Source organism: Panthera tigris, chromosome A2 (assembly GCF_018350195.1).
Source record: "Panthera tigris isolate Pti1 chromosome A2, P.tigris_Pti1_mat1.1, whole genome shotgun sequence".
Taxonomy (NCBI): domain Eukaryota; kingdom Metazoa; phylum Chordata; class Mammalia; order Carnivora; family Felidae; genus Panthera; species Panthera tigris.
Window position 1 is genome coordinate 16,324,301 of NC_056661.1, and position 27,178 is coordinate 16,351,478.

The 27,178-nt window shown below is 52.2% G+C and overlaps 1 protein-coding gene across 2 annotated transcripts; it reads right to left on the minus strand.

The window, feature by feature from the left end:
• Nucleotides 1-584: 584 nt before the first annotated feature.
• LOC122236640 (putative serine protease 42) lies at nt 585-5,593 on the minus strand. 2 transcript variants are annotated; one of them, XM_042978775.1, is made up of 5 exons: nt 5,431-5,593; nt 4,795-4,951; nt 3,905-4,167; nt 2,836-2,996; nt 585-1,485 (listed from the first exon to the last, which is right to left on the minus strand). In XM_042978775.1, exons 1-5 carry the CDS (start codon nt 5,576-5,578, stop codon nt 1,249-1,251), a joined length of 966 nt encoding a protein of 321 aa, XP_042834709.1. In that variant the 5' UTR covers nt 5,579-5,593; the 3' UTR covers nt 585-1,248. The 2 variants fall into 2 exon arrangements, with proteins under 2 accessions (XP_042834709.1, XP_042834708.1); XM_042978774.1 differs by having other exon boundaries at nt 5,285-5,582.
• Nucleotides 5,594-27,178: the final 21,585 nt, after the last annotated feature.

Below are 27,178 nucleotides of genomic sequence, written 5' to 3' on the forward strand. Positions count from 1 at the left end.
GCTGCTGGTGGCCATGAGGGGCACAGCAGCAGGACCCAAGAGCTAGAACCATCTGTCAAACTCGAGTCGAGGCCCCCCCCCTCTCTAGGGTTTAAAAAGCATCATGTGGGCGCCTGGGTGGCTCAGTTGGCTGAGCATCCGACTTCAGCTCAGGTATTGATTTTGCAGTCCATGAGTTCGAACCCCACGTCGGGCTCTGTGCTGACAGCTCATAGCCTGGGGCCCGCTTCGCATTCTGTGTCCCCCTCTCTCTCTGCCTCTCCTGTTTTAAATTTTTTTTTAATGTTTATTTATTTTTGAGAGAGAGACATAGAATGCAAGCAGGGGAGGAGCAGAAAGGGAAACACAGAATCTGAAACAGGCTTCAGGCTCTGAGCTGTCAGCACAGAGCCCAATGTGGGGCTTGAACTCAAAAACTGCAAGATCATGACCTGAGCCAAAGTCGGACATTCAACCGACTGAGCCATCCAGGCACCCCTAAAGAAATGTTTTAAAGCAACATCAACACACTCCTAAGTTAAATGTGAGATAACTTCTCAGTGTCCCCCACAGCCCAGACCAGGAGACGTACAGAACACAAAAGCAACTCTTCAAACATTTATTCAGTTGACATCTAAGATTTCCACACTCGGTGCCTCCACACGACTTGGGGTGAGCCTGGATGTGGCCACTGGGTACTCAAGAAAGGGGGCCCCATCGCGGGGCTGCCCCAGCAGGATCCAGGTGGATCCGCATTGGGTAGGGGGGAACTTCGCCCAGTCCCAGACACCTGGGTCAGATGTGGAACCCCCAGGCCTCAGACCTCAGCAGGGCCGTGGTGACACCGCCTGGCTCTGTCTGCATAATCACCAAGCTCACTCTCAGGTGAAAGCCTGAGACCACAGCCAGGTCGAATGCTGTCTCACTGCTCACGAGGTCTCTTCTTTGGTAGAGGCTCTCCAAGGCGTCAGGGAAGCACCGGGCTCCAGCTGGCAGGTCGGCTGGCTCTCAGGCTGGGATGCCTGTACTCCCTCCTTCCCGGCAGGCAGAGCACAGCCAAGGTGTGGGTGTGGCCGAGGCAGGTGACTGGGGCATCAGGCTGGGACACTTTCAGGGCTCCGGGCTTACTGCCACTCTCTACTGGGTAGCTCTCTACAGGGTCAGTGGATCCCAACCAGCATTGGAGGAAAGGGCAATGAGGAGGAGGGGGAGGTTGGAGGACAGGCCTCGGGTGAGAGTCAAAAACAGGAGGGGAGTGGGCGGCGGTGATCACGGGGCCACGAGGATGCCCAGGGGCAGCACCAGGCACAGAAGTGGAATGAGGAACACCACTGGATACAAAGAGGCAGCCCGGTTTATCACTTCAACTATCCACTTAGAGTAGGCAGCAATGTCTGTATAAACTCCAGGCACATTTCCACGACCACAGCCTAAGCCCCAGCTCACGAGTCCCACCTGGACCCATGTGTCCTTAAATTTACAGACCAAAGGACCCCCAGAGTCTCCCTGTAGAAAGAGAAAGAAACAAACAGGCATGGAAGGCCATCCAAGTCAGAGCAGGCTCACTGCCCTGCAAGGCACCAGGGGCTCAGGCACATGGGGACCTTCCCCCAGGCACCTATCAGGCCCAGCTTTCTGCAAATATGAGAACTAAGAACTGAAAAGTTAATGGGCAGGGGCACCTGGATGGCTCCATCGGTGGAGCATACAACTCCTGATCTTGGAGTTGTAAGTTCAAGCCCCATGCTGGGTGTAGAGATTACTTAAAATTAAAAACCTTTTTGAAAAAAATAGAAAAGTTAATGGGAAAACTTTAGTATCCTCAGGAGAATATTTTAACTGGTCACTGCGCAAACCACAGTGGCTGTGAAAACATTTGGAATATCACCTCTTCTTGGCAGCCCCCTCAATCCATCTATCTAGCTAACAGTTTCTCTAGGACTCCTAACCCATATAGCCAGCTGCCTCCATATTTGAAGATCCCCTCCCAGACATCCCGTATACCCCCACCTCACCCAGACCACCGCACGTCCTTCCCAGACCCACTCTGGTGGACCCGCACCAACCAGCTCAGACAGAAACAGACAGCCCTCCTAACCTCTCCCGAGCCCCCTCCCTCAACGGCACTCAGTCACCCAGAGCTCATGATTCAATGTCGGACACACCTCCTTCACCCCCTCGTCCCCCACGTCCCGCTCGGGACTCAGCACCATCGCCTAGATGATGGAAACAAACGTCTAGCCCACAGTCCTGCCCAGACGGCGTCTAGAAACTTGGACCAGCACCCCAGGCCACGCGTACTCTGACTCCAACCCTCTTCTCTGGCCACATTTGCCACCTCATTTGGTCCAGACCTGGAAAACATTCCCTTAAATGTGACACGTTCCCTGGGACCTCTGAGCTGCTCCACATGCTGATCCCTCTCCCTACAATGCTGTTCTCTTTCCAAGAAACCCAAACACTCATCCTCTAGGAGTCCTGCAAGCACCCACGGGGGAACCTGGAGCTGACATCTTTGGACCTCACCTCATCTGTATAATCGCTACGATGTCTATGCCGCGGGGTTATGATGTGGCTTCACAGAGCTATTGGGGGTCAATACCCACACTGGCTCACACCGTAAGTGCCACAGAGGAGGAACTCAATTAAAGGAACTTCTGGTATTAGCGTTACCTGCCCCAGCTTCCCCACACCGTGGCAGTGCCCCCAGGCCAGCAAGGGCTGCTCCCCTCTGAAGAAACAGGCCAGGCCAGCTCAGGGGAGTCACGAGGGAGGAGGAGGCCGTGCCACTTGCGAATGAGGAAACTGGGAGGGAACAACCTCGATACAGAGGTAGGAAAGGGTCCATGAACTTACCTGACACGAATCCTTTCCTGCACCTTTATAGCCACAGAGCATTCCTTCCAATACGACATCCCTAGTTGTTTTCATGGCTTTCTGAATCATCTCATTACATTTTTCATGGTGGATGATGTCTTGGTCGACCTCATGGAGAACAGAGGTAATAAGGTCGCCACCTACAAGTAAAGAAACTCAGCAGTGGGTGGTTGTGCGCAGGTGGACAGTAAGCCCCTAAGCACCTAGAATCCCCTTTGAGAAAGGCAGGGCGGTGGGTATCGTCCCCATTAGACTCTGGAGGAAACTGAGGCCCAAAGTTGACACGGGGATTAAAAGGAGGTAAGAACTAAAACCAAGACAGGATAAAGAAGAACCGATCTGGACAGGAAGAGGCAAGGCCTTACCAGCCTGAGAAATGATCACCAGGCATCTGTTACCCTGAGTATCAGTGGTAATCGTGACAGGTATTCCGTGCAGCAGTAACGTATCCTTACTTTTGAGCAGGATCACAGACTCTCGAATGTGCCCCAGGGTTACCAGTCCAGACTCTTCCCAGAGATGGGGGCCCTATAGCCTCAGCAACAGCGACCTTCTGGCTCTGCCTGTACTCAAAAGGACGGGAAGCTCCCTAACCACCAAGATACTTTCAGAGAGGGACAGCTCTGGCTGGCAAACCACTCCTCACCTGCTGAGCAGAAAGCCACCCTGAATAGAATTCCATAGCATCTGGCTCGGTCCCCAGGGAACCTAAAAAAAAAAAAAACCCAAGCCAGCCAGGCATGGTCCCTCACGAATCTCCATAAAGAGATTTCACCCCTGTATTTCTTCTCCTGAGAGTAGCTCCAGTTCCCGGGACCGGTGCCTTTCCTAAATGGCTACCATGAAATATTTGTGTTGTAACAAAAGTCCTCAATCAGTGTCCCCAAGCCAATCAGGAACCATCACCCTGGCTGCTGCTAAACCGCTGTCCCCTCACCCCTCTGCCAGGCCGTCTGCTTCCCTGTCCCCCTCTTTAGCCTGTTTGCCTAATGCAGGGCTAAAGCTGTCTCCCTCTTCCTGAGTCGGCTTCCTGCCCTCACAGTCTCACCATATTCTTCTTTTCTGCCCCAACCGGTCACCCAGCACGTGGTCCCAGCTTCCACCCGGAAAGTCTTCTGAGGGATGCATATAGGCTGGATGGTCATGGTGAAGTTTACAGGGTAGAGGAGCTGGAGAAGGGCAAGGTCCTTTTGAATGGTTCCAACTACTGAGAGCTGAGGGTGGACAATGATGTCTCGGACGGGGACCAACACACTTGTAATTTCTTTATAGACACTCCGATCTCCCATTTTGACATCATAGTGGAAACGGCTGTGGGAGAGAAGAAGATGTGCCCCCTCACAGAGACCCCAGGAAGCATCCCGTGTGCCTTTTCCACACATGGCAGATGTCTCCCAGTATGGTCCCAACCTCCCTCGCCACTCTCTCCACTGGCCCAACACCAGGAATCCCTCCTTACCGACTCTCAAAACTGGTCTGCTCATCCAAACGATTGGTTTTGTTCTCGGAATTAGTATTCCTGGTAACCACACTCCCAGCGCAGACCCCGCCCATTTTTAGTGGGTATGCTTTGGCTGGGTTGGGTTGGGCTTGGGTTCTGCCAACTTGCCAGGGCAACAGAACCTACTAGGTATTTGAGGAGAGCAGGACTGGCTTCAAAACTCTCAAGTCTCAGGGTGCCTGGGTGGGTCGGTCTGTTGAGCATCCAATTCTTGATTTTGGCTCAGGTCTTGATCCTAAGGGGGGTGGGATTGTCCCCCTCCCCCCTCCCCCCTCCCCCCCCCCCACACTGCCCAGGGTTTTGCGCTGAGCGTTGAGTCTGCTTGGGATTCTCTCCCCACCCCCCAACTGCCCCTCTCCCCCCTAGTGCACTCTCTTTCTAAAATAAAATTTAAAAAAAAACCAAAACCTCTCAAGTCTCCACTTGTCACTCCTCACCTTAAAATACAGTGGCCTGCAGTCAGTACCCACTGCTGTGTGATGAGGGAACCTCCGCACACGTGCTTGCCTCTGATCCTCACGCTCACCTGCCAGGGCCACTTCCCGTCTTCAGCCTCCTGTCCTCCCAAGATTTTCGCATTTACCTGGCCACACCCTGGGGTGAGAACAGCGCAGGAGGAAGAACCTCATAGAAACAGGCCCTGCTCCCCAGGCTTCCCAGGAAAGGCCCAGGTGCCCCTTGGACACGTGAGAAGGCCACGGCCTCCTTGACTCCAGGACGGTGTTATGACGTCCCCAGGCCACGTACCCGCGAGGCCGAGTGGCATCCCGCTCAGACTCCACAAGCGGTGCTGCATTCCTCAGACCACACCCCGGGGGGGGGGGGGGGGAGGTGGAGGGACCCTGGCTCCCCCACACTCCCCAAGAGCGCTGGTTCCCACTCTGGTGCCTCAGCCACCTGCCCAGGGCCCCCAACGCCAAGTGTCACCTGGGATCAATCCCACCAACTGGGAGACTGGGACAGATTCTTGGGGCTCGGGGGGCGTAGACGGTCCCGCAACCCTCCACACGGTGGCATCGGGGTCCTCGTGGCCGCCTCCCAAGGGCGAAGGGGAGAGTGGGGATGGCGCCAACCTGCCCCGCGCCCCACTGAGCTGTGGCTGGAGGAGCAGGAGCCAGAGTAGGAGGCCCGGGGAGCCGCCAGTGGGGGACGCCATGAGCCGGCTGGTACGGCGCCCCTTCGCGGCTCCCCTCGCGGAGGCAGGTGGACGGGTCTGCGCATGCGCGCGAGCGACGGAACAAGAGGCTCCCGGATTGGGGGCCCCACTGGCGTGCCAAACGTCGCGCACTGGGTTCCACCGGGGCCCTCTCTCCACTCTGTGACCTGCCTTTCAGAGCGCAAGTTAAAGCCTACTGTAGCTAGAGGAAGAGAACATAAAACAACTTCTACCCCTAAGGAAGGAGCCAGATCAGACTCTCTCACCTATGCCGGGGGAGAGTCAAGATCACTGAGAAGGCCTCATCTCTGAGAGCCAAGAATATAGCACCTGCCAGACAGTGAGGCGCTGAGCCAGAAAAACAAAGAATGTCCCACCTCCTCCCTCCCCTACTAGACTAGCAAGTGTCCAGGAACAAGTAACCGCAGTTTACTGCTAAAGGAGGGATAAAAGCGTGGAAAGACGCCCTCTTTGACACATGAGCACAGAGAAGACTGTCCCGAGTGTGGAACAGACACCGAGAAACAATCCAACGAATCAACCACCACTCTAAGCAAAAAATAACAGAAGAATTTCAAGCCTGGTACACACGGAGGGTAACCATACAACAAAACTGGGCATGACTGTCTCGATACTCTCTACTAAAGAAAAGACGTGACCATTTCTTTTTTTGCTTTTTAATATTTTTATTTATCTTTGAAGGAGAGAGACAGACAGAGCATGAGCGGGGGGAGGAGCAAAGAGAGAAGGAGACACAGAATCTGAAGCAGGCTGCAGGGTCTGAGCTGTCAGCACAGAGCCCGATGCGGGTCTCGAACTCATGAACCCTGAGATCATGACCTGAGCTGAAGTTGGTCACTTAACCAACCGAGCCACCAAGGTGCCCCAAGACATGACCATTTCTGAGCACAGTGTTTACTTAAGTCTCTGTTTGCCTACACAGAATGACTAGTTTTAACAAAAAATGATGAGACACTCAATGAAAAGAAAATTAACAACATGGTGTCAAGAGACAAAGCAACCAACAGAACTAGATGCAGATATGACATGAGGTTTGGAACTATCACACAGGGAATCTTAAATACTCTGATGAACATATTTGAAGACTCTAATTCAGAAGTCAATAAATGTTTTCTATAAAGAGCCAGAGAGCAAATATTTTAGGATTTTGAGATACAACTGAGGATATTATGTAGGCTTTTATATAAAAAGAAGAAAATTTTTCCATAAAAATATAGTAATAATCGGGGCACCTGGGTGGCTCTCAGTCGGTTGAGGGTCCGACTTCGGCTCAGGTCATGATCTCACAGTTCATGGGCTCAGGTCATGATCTCACAGTTCATGAGTTTGAGCCCCATGTCAGGCTCTGTGCCAACAGCTCAGGGCCTGGAGCCTGCTTCGGATTCTGTGTCTCCCTCTCTCTCTGCTCCTCCCCTGCTCACACTCTGTCTCTCTCTCAAAAATAAATAAAGATTAAAAAACATTTTTTTAATTAAAAAAATATGTAGTAATAATAGTAATTGGGTATAATATTTTATCATACAAATCTACCAGTGAGAAGAATGGGATTATCTGGGGGGAGAATAACAATTTACCTAACTGGGTTTAAAATTAGTGTTCTCCAAAAATAAACTCAAAATGGATGAAAGACCTAAATGTGAGACAGGAAACCATCAAAACCCTAGAGGAGAAAGAAGGCAACAACCTCTTTGAGCTCAGCCACAGCAATTTCTTATTTGACACATCTCCAAAGGCAACAGAATTAAAAGCAAAAATGAACTATTGGGACCTCATTAAGATAAAAAGCTTCTGCACTGCAAAGGAAATAATCAACAAAACTAAAAGGCAACCAGTGGAATGGGAAAAGATATTTGCAAATGACATATCAGATAAAGGGCTAGTATCCAAAATCCACAAAGAACTTAGCAAACTCAACACCCAAGAAACAAATAATCCAGTGAAGAAATGGGCAGAAGACGTGAATAGACACTTTTCCAAAGAAGACATCCAGATGGCCAATAGACCCATGAAAAGATGTTCAACATCACTCTTCATCAGGGGAATACAAATCAAAGCCACATTGAGATACCACCTCACATGGATCAAAGTGGCTAAAATGAACAAATTAGGAAACTACAGAGCCTGGCAAGGATGTAGAGAAACGGGAACCCTTTTGCACCATTGGTGGGAATGCAAACTGGTGCAGCCACTCTGGAAAACAGTGTGGAGGTTCCCCGAAAAATTAAAAATAGAACTATCCTATGACCCAGCAACAGCACTACTAGGAATTTCCCCAAGGGATACAGGAGTGGTGATACATAGGGGCATGTGTACCCCAATGTTTATAGCAGTGCTTTCAACAATAGCCAAATTATGGAAACAGCCTAAATGCCCATTAACTGATGAATGGATAAAGAAGATGTGGTTTATATCTACAATGGGATCTACTTGGCAATGAGAAAGAATGAAATCATGCTGTTTGCAGGATCGTGGATGGAGCTGGAAGGTATTATGCTGAGTGAACTAAGTCGGTCAGAGAAGGACAGATATCATATGTTTTCACTCATATGTGGATCTTGAGGAACTTACCAGAAGACCATGGGGGAAGGGAAGGGGAAAAAATAGTTATAAACAGAGAGGGAAGGAGGCAAGCCACAAGAAACTCTTAAATACAGAGAACAAACTGAGGGTGGATGGCGGGGGGGGGCAGGGATGGGAGATGGGCATTGAGGAGGGCACTTGTTGGGATGAGCACTGGTTATTGTATGCAAGCCAATTTAACAATATACTCATAAAATAACAAAATAAAAAAAAACTAGTGTTCTCTATCATCAAAATCAATTGCATATTTCTGTTAATGGTGATCTATAATATTTTATGCATTTAATTTTTAAAATGGCTTTTCATGCAGCGTTGCCAAATGCTGATATTAATCCATGGACCTATAGCTTCAAGCATATTCTTCCCTTGGAAGGCTTTAATGAGCTATTTTAAGTTTTTCTCTTGATACTTGCCTTTCATCATGTCATTACATTGCAAATTAATCACTTCACTGGAGTTGAGGTGCAAGCCCCTCGACTTTACAGTTAAATGGGTTTGAAATATGTAAATTTCCTTTGTGGCACTTACGCAGAGGTCCAGAAACTGCTTCTGGAATGATAGCAGAGAGCTCAGAAAATATATTCACTGCAAATTTGTGTGGGCATGCATATCTTGCTTAGTTTAACTTTGAACAGCACAAGAACTGTATAAAGCAGCTTGACATAACTTCTGATGCAAAAAACATTAGCTATCGTCCAAATGATTTGACTATAGCATAGACAGCAATAGAAAACTAATACAGGAATGAGAAAGAATAGAGAGGATACTGTTATAAGGTCCTTGCACTTCCTGAAAAGCAAATAGTATTATTTGAAAGAAAAGGGCAATTAATGAAAGATATATACTGTAAACTCTAGGGAAATCAGGAAAAACAGTTACATAACTATCAATAAGACCAGAGCAAAGACAAAATAGAATCATAAAAAATACTCCATTAATTTAAAAGAAAGCAGGAACAGAGAAAAAGAGAAACGAGATGGTACAAATAGAAAGCAATTGGCATGATAGATTTTAATCCAACAATATCAACACTTACACGAAAGGCGAATGTTCTATTAAATGAATTAATGCTTCTTTTTTTTTTTTAACGTTTATTTATTTTTGAGACAGAGAGAGACAGAGCATGAACGGGGGAGGGGCAGAGAGAGAGGGAGACACAGAATCTGAAACAGGCTCCAGGCTCTGAGCTGTCAGCCCAGAGCCCGACGCGGGGCTCGAACTCACGGACCGCGAGATCGTGACCTGAGCCGAAGTCGGCCGCTTAACCGACTGAGCCACCCAGGCGCCCCAATGCTTCTTTTTTTTTTTAAGTAGGTTCCACACCCAGCGTGGAGCCCAACATGGCACTTGAACTCACAACCCTGAGATCAAGACCTGAGCTGAGATCGAGAGTTGGACATTCAACCATCTGAGCCACCCAGGTGCCTCGAATGAAAGCTTCTATTATGTGAATTAAGACACTCAAACTGGGTTTTTTTTTAAAAAAACACAGCTCAAATATATAAAAACACAGCTTGGGGCGCCTGGGTGGCTCAGTCGGTTAAGCGTCCGACTTCGGCTCAGGTCATGATCTCACCGTCCATGAGTTCGAGCCCCGCGTCGGGCTCTGGGCTGACAGCTCGGAGCCTGGAGCCTGCTTCAGATTCTGTGTCTCCCTCTCTCTCTGTCCCTCCCCCGTTCATGCTCTGTCTCTCTCTGTCTCAAAAACAAATAAACATTAAAAAGAAATTTTTTTTAAATAAGAACACAGCTTAAATATAAAAACAGGGAGGTTATAGGGAAAAGGATGGACTATGATATATGGTGCAAACACTGGCTAAACAAAGGAGTGGCTCTATTACCAACAGCCAAAGCCAACCTCAGAGCAAAGGATATTATCAGGGATAAGCAGAGACATTAATTACAGATGATAAACAAAATTCTAAATGCGTATGTACCTAAATACACCTAAACAACAGAGCTCAGAATTTACAGAGCAAGGAGAAAAAGACAACCTAACCAAAATTAGAATCTGGAACTTCAACATGTCTTTCTAAAAAACTGATAGAACGAGTACACAGAGAACTAGTAAGCATACATAAGATCTGCAAAATACTATCAATGAGTTAGACCTAATGGACATTTATAGATATTCTATCCTAGCAACAGCAGGATACACTTTTTTGCCCAGTATTTGTGAAACATACACCAAGACAGACTGCATTATGGGCCATTAAAGAAGTGGTCAGAAATTTAAAGAACTGAGACTATACAAATTACATCATGCAGATACAGATCATAACAGAAATTAGAATAACAGAAAAATGTCTTGAAAGTTGGCAAATGTTTCGAGTTTTTTAAAACTTGGAGTTTGGACTTCCAGAATGGCTTCGTGAAGAATCTGGTTGATTCTCCCTCTAGAGAAAAAGCTACTTAACTGGTGAAAGTTATTTTTTAAAAACCATGATGTCAGGTGTCTGGAAAAATCCTATGGGCATACAAAACACCGAGAAATATTTATACGAGAAAATCTACAAAACTTGGTAAGAACAGCAGGAGCCTATGGCATTTGAGCCCTAACCAGCTCTCATCCCCCCTCCTTAGCTCCATTTTATGGAACTCTGCTATGAATAAGCGGCCAAGACAACGGGATCTCCTTCTCCCCCAGCTAAGATTTCACCTCAGAAGAAGGAGGTAGCTCGTGTCTCTCCTTCCCCAAAGTCCATTTGCAGAAGCCCTGTTCCAACAGGCATGCCCAGGAGGACTGGAGCTCCCTTTCCACACTTTGCTCCTACTCACAGGGCAGAAGGTCAACCCCAGGCACAGAAGGCTGAGAGCACTGGGGCTTCGGGTGCCCCATCCCAGCTCACTCACAGGACACAGGTTCCGCCTGGGGAAGGGCCAGTGAGAAGCCCCATGGATTCCATCTGTTTCCCAGCGCCCACTCACGGATCAGGAGTTTCACTCGAGGAGAAGCAGGCTGCCCCCCCCCATCCTCGGCTCTGGTGCAGCAGCAACACAAACATTCTGCCCAGGGGGACAGGCAGGCTGCAAGGAGGGCACTGCAGCTCTGTCTGAAATAACTGAATTTATTTGGAACAGACGTAGAGAAATTCGTGCCTCAGGGAGTTGTTTAAAACAGAGAGATCTTCCTGATTAGCAAGTAAGAGAGGGTTGATAGCTCCATAACACTGGCAGCGACAAGTGAAATGGTAGACCGGCTGGAAGTTTAACAGAGAAAACTAGTTCAGAAAACTAGAAAGAAAACTAGAGAGAGCCAGAAAGACCATGCACACACCACTGTGCACAAACTATGTCTTCTAGGGAGTGAATGGACAAGGAACTCCCAAGCTACTAGTCCCTGGCTGAACATGTAGGGGAAAAGTAAATTCCCTAAGCTGTGAAAGCAGTCTCCAAGATAAACACACATATTCAACAGTCAATAGCGAAAATAAAACTGACTAAAGGGGTTTACACACGACCATTGACCAATGAGTGGCTTATGCTGATTCAGGAATCAACCCTAAAATAAGGCGGGGGGGGGGGGTGCAGGAATCTGAGCGAGGATATCTCAGAGACTGCAAAATGGAAGGGAAATAGACTTCACAGAATTATCTTACCCAAGTCACTAAACAAATAAACAAATGACCAAACAAACGACATGACCATAAGTCCGGGGTGGGGCCGGGGGGCACAGAACCAGTGTCCAGATTCGCTACAATATATTACCTGCTGTCTGCCTTTCAGTGAAAAAATTGCAAGACCTGCAAAGAAACAAGAAATGCACAGGGGAAAAAGGCAGATAATAAAAATTGTCCTTAAGGGGACATCTCAATTGAGATGCAAGAAAGGATTCCACAAAATGTAACACCTTTTCGTGATAAAAACATTCAGTAAACTAGGAATAGAGAGAAATGTCCTAAGTATGATAAAGGCCATATATGGAAAACCTACAGTGAACATCACACTCAGTGGTGGAAGATTAAAAGCTTTCGCCTAAGATCAAGAACAAAACAAGGATGCCAACTTTCACCACTTCTATTCAACGTAGTACTGAAAGGTCTAGCCTCAGCAATTAGGCAAGAAACAGAAATAAAGGCACCCAAATTGGCAAGAAGTAAAATTATCTCTGTTCATAGATGGCATGATCTCACCATAAAGGTTTCACAAAAAAGAAGAACCTGTTAGCAATGATAAACAAATTCAGAAAAGTTGTAGGATACAAAATCAACCACAAATATCTATTCTCTAATGCATACACGAACAGTGAACAATCAAAAAGGAAAGTAAGAGGGGCGCCTGGGTGGCTCGGTTGGTTAAGCATCTGACTCTTGGTTTCTGCTCAGGTCATGATCTGATGGCTTTGTGGGTTGGAGCAACATGGAGCCTGCTTGGGATTCTCTCTCTCTCTCTCTCTCTCTCTCTCTCTCTCTCTCTCCTCTCTCTCTGACACTCCCCCACTCACACTCTGTCTCTCTCGAAATAAATAAACTTTTTTAAAAAATGAAATTAAGAAAACAATCCCATTTACAACAGCATCAAAAAGAATACAAATACTTAGGAATAAATAAATTTAAGCAAGGAGGTGAAACAACTGTACAATGATAACTATAAAACACTGCTTAAGGAAATTAGAGACTTTAAGTAAACAGAATGACATCCTCTATTCATGGACTGGAAGACTTAATGCAGTCTTGTTAAAATGATAATATTATCCAACGCAATCTGAAGATTCAGTGGAATCCTTACCAAAATCTCAGTGACTTCTTTTGCAGAAATAGGAAAGCCTATTCTAAAATTCATATGGAAACTTAAGAACCCCAAATAGCCAAAACAATCTTGAAAAAGAAATCCAGGTGGGAAGACACATTTTCTGACCCTGAGGATGGCAGAGCACAGAGGAGTGAAATATAGGTCCTGGCTGTACCCACCAAAGCCATCTGACATCTGGACTCCTGAGGAACAGCCATCTACTAGTCTCCTTTATACTCAGAGCCACATGACATCAGTGTTCTGTTCCCTATCACAAAGCCTCTTCTGATTGTCACAGACATTCTTTTGACTTCCCCTTCTGGAGTCTGTGTATGACCCTCCCGGTCCCCACATCCACATCCAGGTTCCATCTGGGGACAAAGCCTTCTGCCCCTACCCCGGGGGGGGGGGCATCAAAGGTACATGATGGAGATACCTCTCATCAAGTCTCTTTTGAAAATTTAGATTCTCATTTTTATGAGGTGGAAAGTAGGAAAGTGGGGAGAAGAAGAAAAAGCAGGGGAAGGAGGGAATTAAATGTGAAGAGTGGGGAAGGGAGGGGAGAGGAGGGAAGGTAAAAGGGGAAAGGAAGGAGGTGAGGAGAGCATAGGGAGGCAAGGAGAAGAGAAGTGGAAGGAGGGAAAGAAAGGAAGAAACTGAGTCATATGCAGGTAGGAAGATACAGAAGGCACTTGCCTTCCAAAACAAATCCAAATGAACCAACTGAAAAATTAATAAAACTATAAGAAAATAGACTAAGAGGGCTGGGAGAAAAGATCAATATACAAAGTCAATAACTTCTATCCTGCAGCAATCACAAATTAGAAAATATAATAGAAAACAAGCGATTCCACTAATGATAGCCACGCACATTTTTAAAATACCTACGAAATGGGGTATCTGAGTGGCTCAGTTGTTAAGCAACTGACTTCAGCTCAGGTCATGATCTCATGGTTCATGAGTTCAAGCCCTGCATCGGGTGTTCACGAGAATTCTCTCCCCTTCCTCTCTCTCTCTCTCTCTCCCCCTCACTCACTTGTATCCTCTCTCTCTAAAAAAATAATAATAAACAAACAAACAAACCTAGGAACTGACATTACACCATTAGCCCAGGACCCTCTGACCCTTTCCAATCCCTCCCCTCCTCACTAAAGGGGCTCCAGCCTCACTGGCCTCCTTGATGGGCCTCATGACCTCCTGCCTCCTGGCCTTCGTACTGGCTGCTCCCTCTGTTCCCAGATATCCAGAGAGTTCATTTCCTCACCTCCTAGGTCTATACAAGGGTTGGCAAACTTTTTCTGTAAAGGGCCAGATACTAAATATCTTAGGCCCTGTGGGCCAAGAGACAAAATCAAGAATATTATACACATACTTAAATAGAACAGAGAAAACAAACTTCCACAAAATATTTATTGATGAAATTCAAAATATAATCACAACTGGGGTGCCTGGGTGGCTCAGTCGGTTAAGTGTCCAACTTCGGCTCAGGTCATGACCTCACAGTTCGTGGGTTCAAGCCCCACGTCAGGCTCTGTGCTGACAGCTCAGAGCCTGGAGCCTGCTTCGGAGTCTGTGTCTCCCTCTCTGTCCTTCCCCCGCTCATGCTCTGTCTCTCTCTCTCTCTCTCAAAAATAAATAAGCATTAAAATATATATATATATAAAATAAATAAAATTAAAAAATAAAAAATTTTTAAAAATTAAAAAAAATATGTATATATATAATCACCACTGAGTACTATTTTTTTGTCTTTATTTTTTGGTAATACAGGTTTACAAAGGAGAAAGAATGGAGTTCTTTTAAGGGGATACCATCAGTGTTAAGTGTTCCGGATCGTGGAATTGACTGCAAATGCTCTTCTGGAAGAACCACTCTCAGCTCAGCTCAGAGGTGGCAGGCCAGATTTGGTCTGTACTCAAATGTCACCTCCCCGATGAGGCTCTCCCAGGATACCCTCTCAAAAGCTGTGCCCTCCACCCAGTCTTCCCCCTTATCCTTTGATGATCTATGCTGCACTATGTATTTTACTCACGTATACATCAACCGCCCTCCCCTTTCATGTCTAAACGTTCCGCCTGCAGGTTCGTCTTGCCACTGCTATAGTCCCAGCCCCTGGGACACGTCTGGCACCTGGTAGGCACTTGATACACGTCTGAATGAAAACACAGAATCCTAGCGCAAGAACGTAGATAACTCTCAAGTGCTTAGAGAAGTGCCTGGCTTGTGCTGTGCTCAAGAAGTATTAGTCACCGTTATTGTCACTTGCAGGAGGGGTCCAAGCATCTGGATGGTGCAGGCCCCAGAGCCGACAAACCAAATTTCTAGCCACCAGCCACCGCCATGTCCTGCCTACCTGCCTGCGGCATCTCCTCTCTCTGTCTCCCTGCTCCCTCTGAGGCCCCTAGTCTCTGTCCCTCCACTGGATCCTGCGTCCCCCTCTGGCTCTCTCGGTCTTTGTCCCTCGTTTACGGAGGGGACTTCAGGACCAGCTCCCAGGGCTCCTCGCCCCTCAGGCAGAGGCCCCACTCACTTACGGAGATGCCTTAGCTCCACTCTCCTCCATTCTGTCCCCCACCCCACCCCCTCAGTGCCTAAAGATTCTGGCCCCCATGTCTCCACGTGACTCGGTGCACCTCTCTGCTGACCCTTCACTGAGCACTGTGACTCTGCCAGGACACCTGACTTGTCCCTATCTACCCCAGGCTGCCAATTCCCCAGGCCCTACCCCTGCCTCGGCCACCCTGCTCCAAGAAGCTCAGGCCTGATCCCTGCCCCCCAGCTTCTGAGAGCCCCTCCCCCTGCCCTCGGGAAATTTCTCGTTGCTGGGGTACATCCGCTCTCCCTCGCCGGTCCCCTCTCTAATCCCACAACAGCCCCGTCCTACAAGAGAGGAAATGCCAGGTGAGGGGTCGAGCACTTTGCCACACAAGGAGGCAGGGGTGAAGCAGGACCCTGGGCAGGGCTGGAAAGGGCTTCTGGCAGTACAGCAGACAGAAAGCGACGGCAGACAGAAAGATGGACAGATTTTTGGGTGAGCGGCAGCAGAGCTGGGACTAGAAGCCGGAGCCCCTCCTCCCCGCCCGACTTCTCCGCAAGACCAGGCGTCAGGGGCTCACCCGGGAGCCGGCTCCCGCCCCCTGGCCCAGCGCCAGCCGTCATCCCCGTGAGGTCAGCCACCGGCCCGCGATTTCGGGGAAATACCAGCTCCTTATTAAAACCAGGCGGTGGTCAGGCCCCTGCTGCTTTCCCAGTAGAAACTAGGGTGTTTGTTCCGAGAGCGACGAGAGTGGGCAGGGCCTGGCCAGCACCGCGGGCGGGAGGCGGGAGCCGCAGCACCTACCTGGCCAGGGGTCCGGGCGTCCCGGGGAGCCGGGCAGGGGGAGGGGGCGCACCCCGAGGTGTGGGCCGGGGCCGCGGTGGGGGGCGGGGGAAGCACACAGCACAGGAAAGCGGGGCCGACCGGGGAGGAGGGGCGTGGGCTGGTGACCGGGAAAGCACGCGGGAGCCGGCGGGACAGCCCCCCCCCCCCCCACCCGCGGCGGCTCCGACCGCGGGCGGGGGGCCTGAGGCCCTCCCCTTCCGGGCGGGCGGTGCGCCCCGAGCCGCCCGCCGCTCCCTGCAGGGGGCGCCCGAGGGCCGCGCTCCCGGCCGGGCCGCCGGCATCTGGAGCGAGTTAGGCCGGGGAGGCCGGCGGGCGGCGGCGTGAGCTCATCCCCGCCCGCCCGCTGCGGTCCCGGCGCTGGAAGCGAACGGAACAGAAGCGCCGCGCCGCGGGCCGATCGGGGCAGCGCGGCGGGAGCGCGACTCCGCCCGGAATGTGGGTGCGAGTGGAGAGGCGGTGTTGTGTGTGTCGCTGGCGCGCCGCCGAGGGAGGGCTGAGTCCCGGGAGCCGGCCGCCAGCGTGTGTCGCTGTATGTCACCGCGTGTCGTGGCTTGTGAGGGTGTGTGTGTGTTCCCGTGGGGCAAACACCGCGTGTGACAAGTTACGTTACGCGCATCCCAGCACACAGTCTTCATTCTACCAAGTGCAGAGAGGGGAGAGGGCCGGCTGGACCGCACAAAGCTGGGTCTCCTGGCTCCCTGCCACTGATCCCCTTCTCCGTGTGTGTGTGTGTGTGTGTGTGTGTGTGTGTGCGCGCGCGCGCACGCAGAACAACGAGCCCGCCCACCGTGCCCCACAGTGCCGGCGTCCACCTCCCCTCTGCCCACACACAAACTTACCCTTCCCGGTCACTGCCCCAGGCCCCCACCCCTGCATCCTCAGGCCCTCTCCTCCTTCAGGAGGGAAGGAGAGACCACTTCACACCCACTTCACACCGGGGTCACGGTCACGGCTAACAGTGACACACAGAGACCACACGAGGAGACCTTCGTATAAGAAACTCCTTCCTGTTAGCAGGGCTCCCAAGTGGGAGAACCCACAGGCAGGTTGCAAGGTAGTTAGCAGCCTAGAGAGGTCCCTTGGGGAAATGCGCTCATCCCTGCCAGCCGGGGGAGGGGGGAGCAGGAGAGGCTGGAGGTCACTGAACCCTGCAATGGGCCCTGGGGTTACTGCACAGGGTCTGAAGGGCCTCCAAGGCCCCAGCACCCCCAGGGCCAGGAGCCAGGGTGGGGAACATGGCATTGTGGCCATCCCCAGACACAGAGTGGGGAGCTGGAGCTAGAGGAGATGTCTCTGAGCATCCAGGGCTCCCCTGACCCATCAGGCTGGTCCCGGCCTTTGACCCTCACCTAAAGGATCAGCTGTGCCAGCTTTGGGTATCTGTAGCCCCAGCTGTGCTAGAGACCTTAGGGGGGTAGCCCTGGCCACCCAGCACCCACCAGCCTTCCTCGCGGGGCTTGCAGCATTGTTATGCTCCCATCCTCCTCCCTTCACCCCACAGCTGGGCAGTGGCTCTGAGACAAGGACCCTGCCTGCAAGATGGGGCACAGGAGTCTGTCCCCCTTCCTCACCAGCTGTTGCTCCTGGGGCCCAAAGTACACGTTTGCAAAGGGTTGGCCAAGAGCTCCAGGCCTCTGAGTCACCTCTGGGCCTCCACCTGTGAGACGAAAGGATGCCCTGACCTGGCTACGCCTCCACACAGAGTGTAAACTCTAAAGGGACAGGCATCTACTGTAGCCAAAGGGGTCCTCAGCTCCCAGGACACAGGCTCAGCTCTCAAGACACTGGGGCAAGCTGGGTGAGGGTGTTTTTTTTTGTTGTTGTTGTTGTTTTTAACTGGAATGACTCTGGTTTGTATAACCAGAGCTTCCAAATTACTTAGCAAAACATGTTTGCTTTTTAATTAACATGTGCTTGCAAACAATGGTTTTAATTAAAGTGGGTGGGGGGAGGGAAGGGACGTGGGGGAGAATATTTCAAGGAGCTCCAAGTCCTGGGCCAGACTTCTTAAAAATAAAGTGGCAGCTTTGCCCCAAGCCAGCAGAAGCTGGGAGGCCAGGCTCTTTGGGAAACTCCAAGAACACCCCTACCTGCCTCCACCCCTCTCCAGCTCCTTTGTTGAGAATTCATCGTATTGCTGATGGTTCAGTTGCTCACGTACCTACTGTTCCCTGGGCCCCCTGGGAAGGGGTGGTCTTTTAGAAGGCCATTTTGCAGGTAGATGGAGCGGGGTCCACCAGATAAGAAAGAGGGGACAGCATGAGTGGAGACGTGAGAGTGTGGGCTTTGTTGGGGGAATATTAAGTTCACTGGGGAGGGAGAGAGCAGAGGTGGGGGAAGGTGACCTGTGAGAAAGCCAGATTCCCCAGACTGGTGGACTGAAAGGGTAGTGCTGGACTGGGAGGCACTGATGTCCAAGTCCCAAGGAGAGGTGAGCTGGGGCCAGGGTGGAAGGCTGCTTTGGGCAGAGGGATTGGTGGAGGAAGGGGAGGGACTGTGGAGACTAGAAGTCAGGAGGTGGCCTGGAATCAGGGGCCTGGGGCTTGCTGGTCAGAGGCGGCTGCTGCAGGTTTGGTGGGATCCAGCAGGGGGCAGCGTGGGCCCCCTCATCCTGGACTCAGGATGCACCCAATCAGTGCTCTGTTCAGGAAGAGTGAGAATGAAGAAAGAGATGGTCCCTCCAAGTCAGCTACACTTTCTCCCTTTTCTGACTTTTAGAGCCAATACTGGAGTGCAGCCCAGGGTCAGAGGTCAGCACCGGGATGGGACAGTGCCCCCACCCCCTCTCACATGCAGACAAAGGGAGATTGAGAGGAAGGTTTTGGGGAATAAGGGCACCCACCGCCAAGGCTCGGGTCAGGTGGCCCCTGGCTCCAGATCCCGGGGGCCCCACCAGGACCCTGTTTCTCATTAGGGGCCCTCTAGCCTCCCCCAGCCTGCGCCCCCACATGAAACGTGCCTCCCTGTACTTAATTCATTACGCCAGGCAGGGTGGGAGGCCCAGTGGGTGGGGGTTATTTTTTTCCCCTGAGCTCAGACATTCCTCGCTTTATTATTCTCCACATTTCAAAGCAGCTGTCGCCTCCCGCCGCCCCCCACCACCCCCAGCCCGAAGCTCAGAGTCCAGAAGGGGCCTCTCCAGGGTTCAGAACGGCAGAGGCTTCCACACCTCCAGCCCAGCACAGGAGAGAGACTGAGGCTCAGAGCTAGAGCTCCAGGACAACCTGCAGGGACCTCCCCCCACAGTCTGCACCTGAATTTACCTCCCCCCAAGCTTGGATCCCCGCTGCCCTGTCACCCTCTTGTAACACTGTCTTCCCTGTCTCTATTCACCCTCTCTGGGCTACCTTCCACACTGGTGACCTCAGAGGCCCCCTCTACAATGCAGAGCCGACCCTGGCGTCTCTTGCCTGGAGCAGGTGCTAGAACAGCCCTCAGGGGCCCCGCCCTGCTCAGGGCATTAACAAACCGAACTCTGGCTGGGTCAGCAACCTTACAGAGGGCAAGGCCCATCCTGGATCAAGGGATCAGCCCAGAGGACGGCAGGGCTGGGGTCAGCCTAGAGAGTCACCTAGAGGCCAGGCCGGGGAGCAACAGTTCTAAGGACGCAGTTTTGGAGAACTAGGGAGGCCCTGGACAAACTGTTGCCCCACATCAGGAAGCTGCCCACTCAGCAGAGACGCCTCAACAGGGGGTGAGTTTCCTGTTGCTGGGGGTGTTCAAGCACACAGCAGCTCATCAGACTCGCCCTGGAAGAAAAGAGGTTGGCCCAGGTGTCTGAGGCCCCTTCCTGCCCAACTTTGAGGTCGGAACCCAAGGCCGGCAGGGAAGGCACCCATTCCAGATGAATGGAATTAGAGGTCCCTCCTCACTCGCTCCGGGATGGCAAGACGGGTCTGGAAGCATAGGCCGAGCTGTAAGGACAGGACACTTGGGAGCCGGGCCAAGACCAGGGCAGGACCTGGCAAAGGCATTTTCCTTGTCACCTCACCACAGTGTCCTGGTGCCTGGGGGAGAGCTGGGAGCACAAGCAGGTGATGGTTGTGTCCTGATGAGTTAAATGCGGTCTGACCCAGACCCTGGTCCCCGAGCCTGCAGGCTTCAGGGCCTCCACCTAAAAGAGGGACTGTGACCTCAGGGGAAACTGAGGCAGGAGCCTAGACGGGGCAGGCAACCCTGGGGGTGCTGAGGACTGAGTGTGGAAGCCACTCTTTTTTCTGTTTTAATGTTTATTTATTTTTGAGAGAGAGAGAGAGCACGGAGAGGAGACAGGGAATCTGAAGCAGGCTCCTCAATGATGACAGAGAGCCCGATGCGGGTCTCAAACCCACAAACCGCGGGATCATGACCTGAGCCGAAGTCGGACGCTCAACCGACTGAGCCCCCCAGGCGCCCCTGGAGGCCACCCCTGATACCGTCTCGCCGCTGCTGACCCGAGAGCCAGGCATGTCCACCCTGCGTGTGGGGCTTGATGACCGGATCCTCAGATTCTTCAGAGGGTCAGAGTCACTCTGTGGTGTGGCCCTGGAGGGTTCGCGCCTTCCACCCAAGCCTAGGGGCCCAGGGCCTGCCCACACCCCCAGCTCTACTCTTCAGACCTACCCCAGGGACCCCCTTACTACAAGGAAGGCACCCTCTGGGGCATGGACTGCACAGAGCCTGAGCTCCTGAGAGACGGAGAAGCTACTAGTTAGTCCGGAGCTGGCTTAACCTGGAGCTGTGGATCTGGGTGTGTGTCCCTCCTGGGGGCTCCCAGCCCTGGGCCCCTTTACTCAGATCAGGCCGTGCAGAGGGAACCCCTGAAGCTCCTGGGATGTGCTCAGCCTCCCCTCTCATCTGTCCCTCAGCCCTGAGCACTGTTTCTCTTCCCCGAGTTAGAAACCATTGAACATGTGCCGTCCTGTCTCTGCAGCCACCATCCCGCCCCTGTGCTGCAGCTAGAGACAAGGGGCTGTGGCCACTGGCTTCCCACTCCCAGCTGCAGGTGGGAACAGGTATAGGCATCCAAAGGTTTGGGGACACTCCAAATCACAGGGTCCCAGAGTCTGCAATGAAGGGAATGGAAGCGTCTTCCCCCCGCCAACCCTGTGTGCCCCCTCCCCCAGCCCCGGCCCCGTCAGTGCCCTTTTGTCTTAAGGGCTCATCTGCATTGCCCCTGCCAAGTCTCCACTCCCTGCTCCGTTCCAACTGGCAGGGCCAGGCCTCTGTTAGCCATCACAGAGGGAGCACAGTACGCATCTAGCCATCACAGAGGGAGCATAGGCATCTGATGATGACAGGACAGGTGGATGAATGAATGAGTGAATGAATGAATGGATGGATGGATGGATAGATGGATGGATGGATGGATTACAATGAGCCTTAGACCTAGAAAGGCTAGGCCTCATTCAAGGGTTTCTTTCCAGGGGTTGGGGGAGATGTTGATCGCAGATTTTCTCTGTGAGATTTTCTCAAAACCTAAAAATTGATTTGTAAGGTCTTATTTTGCCAACTAAAGACATGAAAACAACAGCCACCAGCTACCATCAGCATTGTTTTGTAAACAAAAGGATATTCTCAAGACAAAAAAAAAAAAAAAAAAAAGGAGGCCACATGAGATCTTGGAAGAAAGACAAGCAGGCCTTAAAGATGGATAAATTGAGCTTCATGGAAAGGCCATGGGCCACCAACGTGGGCCTTACTTTTTTCTCATGAAAACGTTCTTGGATATTGTCACAAGCTGGGCCCTGGGGCTTGGGGACACCCCAATGCTTCCAAATTCTACCAGCACAAGAACCCCTTTGGCAGCCTTCCTGACTAGAATGGGTTTCCCTGTGCTTGCACACCCCTGGGGGCAAGGTGCTCACTACCTCTCCCAGTTAGCTCCAGAGCTGGGGCTGTCATTCTGGAGCACCTTTAAGTGGCTTCTAGGCTCACCATGGAAGGAAGGGAGGGGAAAAGACCAGAAGACGAATGAGGTGAGGTAGAAGAGATGCTGAGGGGAGGGAAGATCGAGGCCTCCAGACCCAGGGTATGGGACTGGTGGGGGAAAAGGGGAGCTTATCATATTCAGCTGGACCAAAGTATAAAAATCAGAAAGTTGGCCAAGACCTAAGACTTCCCAAGGGCCACTGTCTTCCCATCTCTGGAGTTCCAGAGTCTTCCGACATTCCACCCCCAATCCTCTAGAAAGGCTCTGGCATGCTCATTCCCACCAAGATCTCCCCGGATAGGTGGGTGAGGTACCCAGACCTATAGGCCAGAGAAGGGAACACAGATTGGAAGAAAACTGTGGAATCCCAGGCGTCCTCTGCTAGGCGGGGGAAGAGGGGGCTGGCAGGGTTCCCCTCCCAGCCCTGACCTTCTAGGCCCTCCCCTGTCGGAGGGGCCCTGGGCCCTGGCTGCTGAGACCGGAGGGGGCATGTTGGGCGGTCGCCCCAGGGAGCCTCATGTACACACACTCACACACTCCCCACATTCCAGCTGTGCTCTGTCAGTGTTTGGGCAAACCAGGATTGTGCGGCTTTGGGAAAGCGGGAACAAATAGCCCCCAAACTTGGGTGAGGGCGGGCCTGGGGCTGGGTGGAAGGGACCTGGGAGAACCCCAGGGAGCCACTTCTGTGCCGGGGTCACCGGGTTCAAGGTCTGGGGTTTTCCTGCTGTTCTCTGAGGCGACCGGGCCGGCAGTCCTGGGGTGTGGCTAGGCCGGCACCCACAGGCTCCTCTGCGCCCCCTCCCCTCAGCACTCCCCACCACCCACAGCTTCGGGACGGACAGCAGAGCCTCCAGCCTGGTGTCCCCAAGCACATACTTTCACAGCAATGAGGGCTGCCTGTCACACCCGCCACCGCCTGATTTCTTTGGCCTCTCCTCCTATCTCCCCCACATCCCCCCCCAACCCTGCCTCTGATTTCATACACTCTGTGGCTTGGACCCTTTTACTCCGCCTCTGATTTCTCTTAACGTCTTCATCAGCTTTCTGTCGGCCCCTCTGCCGCTGAGTGCTTTGAGCCCTAGCGTCCCCTTTCTCATACCTGCAGCCTGATTTCTTTCCTTCTCGTGAGATTTTCCTTCTCGTAATATTTGATGTCTTCAAGACCCTGCCCGACTTCATTCTACCTCGGCCTGAGATTCTGGCCTTCTCAGCCCCTCACTTAGTGCTATCTGACCCATGCCCCGTGGTGACCTCACGATCCCTGAGGATGGTGTTTGGAGAGAGGACGCAGGGCGTAGCAGGCTACCAAGAGCCGGAAGCAGCCATGCAGGGACGTCAGAGCAGAGGAGGGACAGTTGGTTCTAGGGTCCTGAGGCTGAACTCTGCCCCTGGCCCCCGGTTTTCCCTGGCTGCCCCACTGACTCTCCGGATCAGCCTGGACCAGGACCGAAACCAAAGAGGTATATTCCTGCCACCTTAGAAAGACCTCAGAGGGGGCACCTGGGTGACTCAGTTAAGCATCCGACTTCAGCTCAGGTCATGATCTCACTGTCTGTGGGTTCAAGCCCTGCATTGGGCTCTGTGCTGACAGCTCAGAGTTCCTTCGGATTCTGTGTCTCCCCCTCTCTCTGCTCCTCCCCTGCTCACATGCTGTCTCTATCTCTCTTTCAAAATAATAAATAAACATTAAAAAAAACTTTTTTAAAGAACAACCTCAGAGATCAGGCCTCAGACCAGATGGGGTAAGTGAGCCATAGAGAGACCCCAGATCAGACCCCACCTTACAGGGCACGTGACCAGGCACTTGAGACATGGAAGAAACCAGGCCAATAAGGGGGCAAACCCTTTGTCCCCTCCCATCCCTTGCCACCGGCCACAGGGCCACAGGCTAGACCACCCTGCTTGAGGGGACAGCTGGGACAGTGTTTATGCAACGGTGGGAAGGCCACAACCCGGCTGGCAGTGCTGTCCCCCTGGCCCAGCACTGACTCGGCAGAGCCCCCTAGCACATACGCACTTTAACATGCATGCAAACACACGTGCCCATATGCACAGACAAGCAGCACACACATATACAGGTATGCACACGGGCAACTCATGCACTCACAGGCACACTCAGACACAAACACACAGGCCCGCTTGTGGGCACACGCATGCACAAACACACGGGGACACACAGAGATACACATTCCACCCAGCCGAGGCGGGGGGGAGAGGGGATGCTGACTGAGGAAAACTCTCACCCCTGCAGCTGAGTGGCTCCCCTGGAACCCTCCACCCACCCACTGCGACGCTTGTACCTACAGCTGGTGGCCGGAGCCCACACGTGGTCAGCACAGCCATATACAAGAGGCAAAAAAGGCCCAGAGGGGCAACATGACCATGACTGGGATAGAGACATATTCCGAGGGGAGTCCCAACGAGTGGGACCAAACCTCCCCAGCCAGAGCTTATCAGACACAACAGCCCCTGCTGTACCCCGCCAGCCACCTCCAGCCTGCCCCCTCATCCACACAGGAAGACCGGTGGGTTCGGGCTGCAGAGTGTCTTAGGGGAACGCGTGGGACGCTCCCTTCCGCTGCCAGACCAAGCCGAGTGGGGTGGTAGCTCCCAGGAACTAAGGAAGGCTGGGAGCCCCGCAGGACCATTCTGGAAGGGGCAGGCATTCTTGAGAGAGCAACGTATCCCCTGGGATCCAGGAGAGACGTGAACTTGGAGGCAGGGTCGCTTCTTGCCTGGAGATGACAGGTGTGATCCCTGCCTGCAGGACTCCGGCCCAGGGTGAGCATCCCCAGAAAGAAAAAGCTGGGATGTCCCAGTCCCATGCGGCCCCTGGAGACTTCTGAAAGAGAGCTCAGCAGTTCCCCGGCTTGGCGTCCGGGAATGAGGTGGCTGGGGCAGGCAGGAAGTGGGGGCTGCCCAGAAGGGTATCGGTCAGTCACGTGGCTCCCTGCCCTGATTGTAACCAGCGGGAGGCCCTGCTTTTCTGTGAGGGTCCTCAGCCACCATTTGTCCTGGGAGGCTAGCCAGAGTCCAGCAAGGTCACACGTACTCGGGAGACACCCCCACTAACAGAGGCCACCGCACGCCGCCCCACCAGCCAGCCAGACTCCCCGCCATAAAAGAGCAGGCCCCAGTCCCTCTCCTGCCGCCCCAGACAGGATCTGGGGCTGGGGTGGACTGCGTTGAGACAAGGAAAGGAACCGGAAAGCCTCGAAATCTGCCCAAGATGTTGTTGAGACTGGTTTCAAAGTGACCTGCAGTCTGACTGCCTCTCATCTCCACCGGGCCAAGCTGCTGCCTCTCATCTGTTTTCCTCTCCTGGACCCTCCTCCCTTATCACTCTGTTTCTGCTAGTGTCCCCCAGGCTATTCTCCACGCACGGCAGCCAGAGTGATGCTGATAAAAATCTCCCCGGAGCACCCACCAAAGCCCATCCCGTGGCCACAGGCCCTCTGTCACCTCTCTGACTCGGGTCCCACCACCTCCCCCATGGCACCGCCTGCTCCCGCTCAGCGTCCTTGTGCCCTCTGCGGGAATGTCTTCCCTCGATGCTGCCCGGGGCAAATGCCAACGTGCCCCACGCGAATGTTCCAGCCTGCCTAGGAGGCCCTGCCTCAACCAGCGAGGACAGGAGTAGCTGGATAGCCTGATTCCCTTATCCCCTCAGTAGGACAGCCAGCCATCTTCTGGAGGCCCCCAGTGGGGCTGAGCCCCCACTGTCCGCGGCGCTCTCTGCTCCCATGCGCCCCACAGAGACTTCCTTTCCTTCCAGCTGCTCTCCCATGCTCCCTGGGGTCACCTCCCAGGGAGACCACTTGCATTCAGGCCCCTGTCTCAGCTGAGACATTCCATCTCTCCTTTCTTCCCATTCTCCTCTCCCCTGCAACCGCATTCTACTTTCTGTCTCTATGAATTTGAGGACTCAAGGTACCTCATTCAAGTGGCATCACACAGCATTTGTCCATACCTGCAGTCTGGACAGTAACCAGCGGGAGGCCCTGCTTTTCTGTGAGGGTCCTCAGCCACCGTTTGTCCTGTTTCACTCAGCAGAACATCCTCAAATTTCATCCATGTTGTAACGCGTGCCAGAATGTCCTTCCTTTTTCGGGGCCGAATAACTGTCCATTGTGTGTATACACCATTCATCTGTCCGTGGGCGCTTGGCTGTTTCCACCTTGGGGCTATGGTGAATAATGGCTCTATGAACGTTGATGTGCGAGTATCTCTTTGTCCCTGCTTTCAATCCTTTCGGGCATGTACTTAGAAATGGAATTGCAGGAATCATATGGCAACGTGTGTTTAATTTTGCGATGACCCTCCGTGGCGTTTTCCACAGCCGCTGCATTTTACATTCCCACCGACAGCACCCACGGGTCCCAGTCTCTCCACATTCTCGCCAACGCTTGTTGTTTCGTGGGTAATCGTCATCCTAATGGGCGCGAAGTGGTATCCCATAGTGGTCTGGATTTGCATTTCCCTAATTAGGGATGTTGAACATCCGTTCACATGCTAATTGGACATTTGTAGACCTTCTTTGGAGGAATGTCTGTTCAAGTCTTGCCCTGTTTTGTTTTGTTTTTTTAATTTTAGAGAGAAAGAGTGCCTGTGCGGGAAAGAAAGGCAGAGGGAGAGAGAGAACCTTTGGGGCCCCATCCCAAGACCCTGGGATCACGACCTGAGCCGAAATCAAGAGTCAGACGCTCAACCGACTGAGCCACCCAGGCGCCCCAAGTCTTGCCCATCGTTGAGGCAGGTTATTAATTATTTTGCTCTTGAGTTGTAGAGATCCTTTATATATTCTGGCTATTATCTCCTCTTTTTTTAAGTCGTTGTCCAACTATTACCTTCTCCGATCATCACCGGCCTCATTATTTAACATGTCAACCCCCTCCTAGCTCTTACACATGGGCACGCACGTGCACACACACATACACACACACACACGCACCGCAAAGCCTCTTCCCCACTTTGGGTCCCTCCTCAGCCTTTATCACGTGTTGACACACTTTATGGTTGGTGACTTTGTGAGCTCCA